This window comes from Myotis brandtii, unplaced genomic scaffold (genome assembly GCF_000412655.1).
Source record: "Myotis brandtii unplaced genomic scaffold, ASM41265v1 scaffold952, whole genome shotgun sequence".
Taxonomy (NCBI): Eukaryota; Metazoa; Chordata; class Mammalia; order Chiroptera; family Vespertilionidae; genus Myotis; species Myotis brandtii.
In genome coordinates this window covers 60,540-63,066 of record NW_005371930.1, presented here as the reverse complement: position 1 = coordinate 63,066, position 2,527 = coordinate 60,540, and the positions used below count along the sequence as shown (strand labels likewise).

Here is a 2,527-nt window from a genome sequence, read left to right as displayed (position 1 = left end):
TGGGGGCGTCTGGCCCGTGGGCTGAGGAAGGCCCGCACCGTCATGGGCCTGGCCCTGCCAAGGCATTAGAGGCGAGTTAATTAAATGTTTGACCAAAATAGAGGGTAGTTTTAGGTTGATGACTTTGTGTGGCCTGTGAGTGATGCTGTAAGTGCCCAGATGGCCTGGGCAGTGTGAGGCTCAAAGGACCTTTATGTCCAACATGTAACCTCGACACGCTGACCCTATTGTGTAGGAACGAGGCCTCCGCTCAGTTTCTCGTCAGCTTCGTCCTCTGAAAGCCCCAAAGTCAGCCCCGCCCTTGGCCCCGCCCACTGTGAACAAGCCGAGCCACTGGCATCAGGTTGTGGACCCACGCTCTGCCCAGTCGGCACGCAGCCAGGCGCCGGGCAGAGGGAGAGCGGCTTCCGGTGGTGCTTGCCCATCAGGCGCTGGCTGGCCGTGCCCCCTTCTGCAGAAGCACCGGGTCTCAGCCCGCGGCCCCGGGGAAGACATGTCTCACAGCAGGGAGGGAGGCACAGGCGAGGAGGCGGAGCCGAGAGAGGTCGCAGGCTCCCACGCCAGCTCCGTCTGACCTGAGACCCCCCTGGGGCTGAGACTGGTGTTCCTGCCTCCGTCTGTGAGTGTCGTCACCGTGTTCATGGGGAGTGGCCACACGCTCGCTCTCCCGGGGCAGGGACCGTGCTGCTGGCCCTCGGATTGTTGGCGTGACGTGGCACTGCCAGCGCCGGGCCGGTCGCCGTCCGCTTCCAGCAGGCACTTCCTGAAGCGAGCTGCCCCTTAGTGCCCCAGTGTCCTCGTCGGTGTGTCCCCCCCTCGCAGGGACACTGTTCACTGCTCCTGGGATGGTGCTGGCCTCTCAATCAGAGGGCGGACTGGCCCTCGGAGTCGCCCTCGCCGGCACTGCCAGGGCGTGTGCGCAGCCTGGCCTGTGGGCACACGTGTCCCCCTGCGCGTCCCCCTGGAACGCCGCACGGCTGTGTGTGTGACGTCGCTGTTATCTTCCCTCAGGACAACTACACCTTCGCGCAGCCCGGGATCCAGATGAAAGTGAGGATGCTGGAGGAGCTCGTGGGCCGCATCGATGGTGAGCCTCCCGAGGCCTCTGCGGGGGGCGGGCAGGGCGCTGGCTGTGGGGCCTGGGACTCTGCCCACCTGCAGGGTGGCAGGAGGCTCCTCGCCCAGCCTGGGCCCCACTGGGGCAGCAGTGTGCACCCCCGAGGCCACCCCTGGGGCAGGGCAGCGTGCACCCCCGAGGCCACCCCTGGGGCAGCAGCGCCCCCTCCTGAGGGACAGAACCAGGACACAGTCCTGTGAGGGAGTCGGGAACGCTGAGTGGGCAGCCCTCGCTCTGGAGCCGGGGCTGCCACCGCCTGGCGAGGTGCGCACTCCCGGTGCCTTTGGGCCTCCGTTCCCGCCTGTGCACTCACTGCTGTCAGGGATGCTGGCGTGATTTCTCCACGGGGTCTAGTTAATTGCCGGGTCTGGAAATAACATCTTCCACATTACGGGGAGATTAAAGTGTGAGCTCGACCGTCTTAGGTTGTGCTTTCTGTTTAAGTGGGGGCTGCGCAAGGCTGTCCCCTTCACCTTAGAATAACCCCCTCTTGTGCTGACGGTTGTGCGGGAGTGGAGTTTAATGACGTGACGTGGAGAGAGGATGCTGGCCTGCTGAGTGCGCGCTCCTGGTAGTTTGCTGACTTAGTGCACAGAGCGTTGACACAGCGACACGATGCAGAACCAGGTGGCGACCTGTGACAGCAGCCGGCCAGCGAGGTCCGGAGGAGGGGGTGGTCGTCCATAAAGAGCCCGTGTGAGCGTGGCCACGGCTCCCTGAATGCGCAGAGCGTGTGCTTTGTGCACTGTGGCCGTGGCCGTGGGCCTGCACCCAGCCCTGCCTCCGTGCTCGTGCACCCCCGCCCTCCCGTGTGGCGCCGTCCCCACAGACAGCCGCAGTGCGATCCCCACAGGAGCGGCTCTGGGCCGGGGAGCGTTGATGGACGTGGCCCTCCTCCCCATCTCCCTCCTCCCAGCCGCTATGGCCTGGATGCCTCGTGCTCAGTGAGGGCTCGATGAGGGCTCTAGCCTGGCGGTGTGGGAGGCTCTGTCTCTGCACCTGTGGCCTGTCCTTCCGGGCCCTCAGGACACAGCAGGGCCCGCTCAGCCGCTCTGGGCGCCTGCGCATGGCGGGAGGGCGAGGGCTGGCCCCAGCTCAAGGCAGAAGGCTGCTCCCCTTCAGATGACCCTCCCCCAGGTGCATGCTCAGCGCTTATTGCCGCTGAAACTCCTTAACTAAACAAGGAGACTCCAAGTGCAGCCATTCCCCTCGACCTGCGGACAGGGCAGCCGTCATCGGCTTTCAAACGGCTCCCCAGTCGTTTCTGCTCCCGGCCGCAGGCGCTGGAGGGCTGTGCGTGGTTTTACTCGCTCACCACAGTGTCCCTCTCAGGCCAGGGCGGGCGGCCTCGGCACTGGTCACTCCACGCGGGGAGGACGGAGGACGGCTGAGCTTTCCCCCAGCGAGCCC

General features: G+C 65.5%; 1 protein-coding gene across 1 annotated transcript in view; it reads left to right on the top strand.

Moving 5' to 3' along the window:
* Window positions 1–2,527, top strand: part of TBC1D22A (TBC1 domain family, member 22A) — a 155,021-nt gene that overhangs the window by 120,125 nt on the left and 32,369 nt on the right. The window contains exon 10 of the mRNA XM_014533159.1: window positions 1,012–1,087. Coding sequence (XP_014388645.1) covers window positions 1,012–1,087 — 76 coding nt within the window. The remainder of the gene's footprint in view (window positions 1–1,011; window positions 1,088–2,527) is intronic.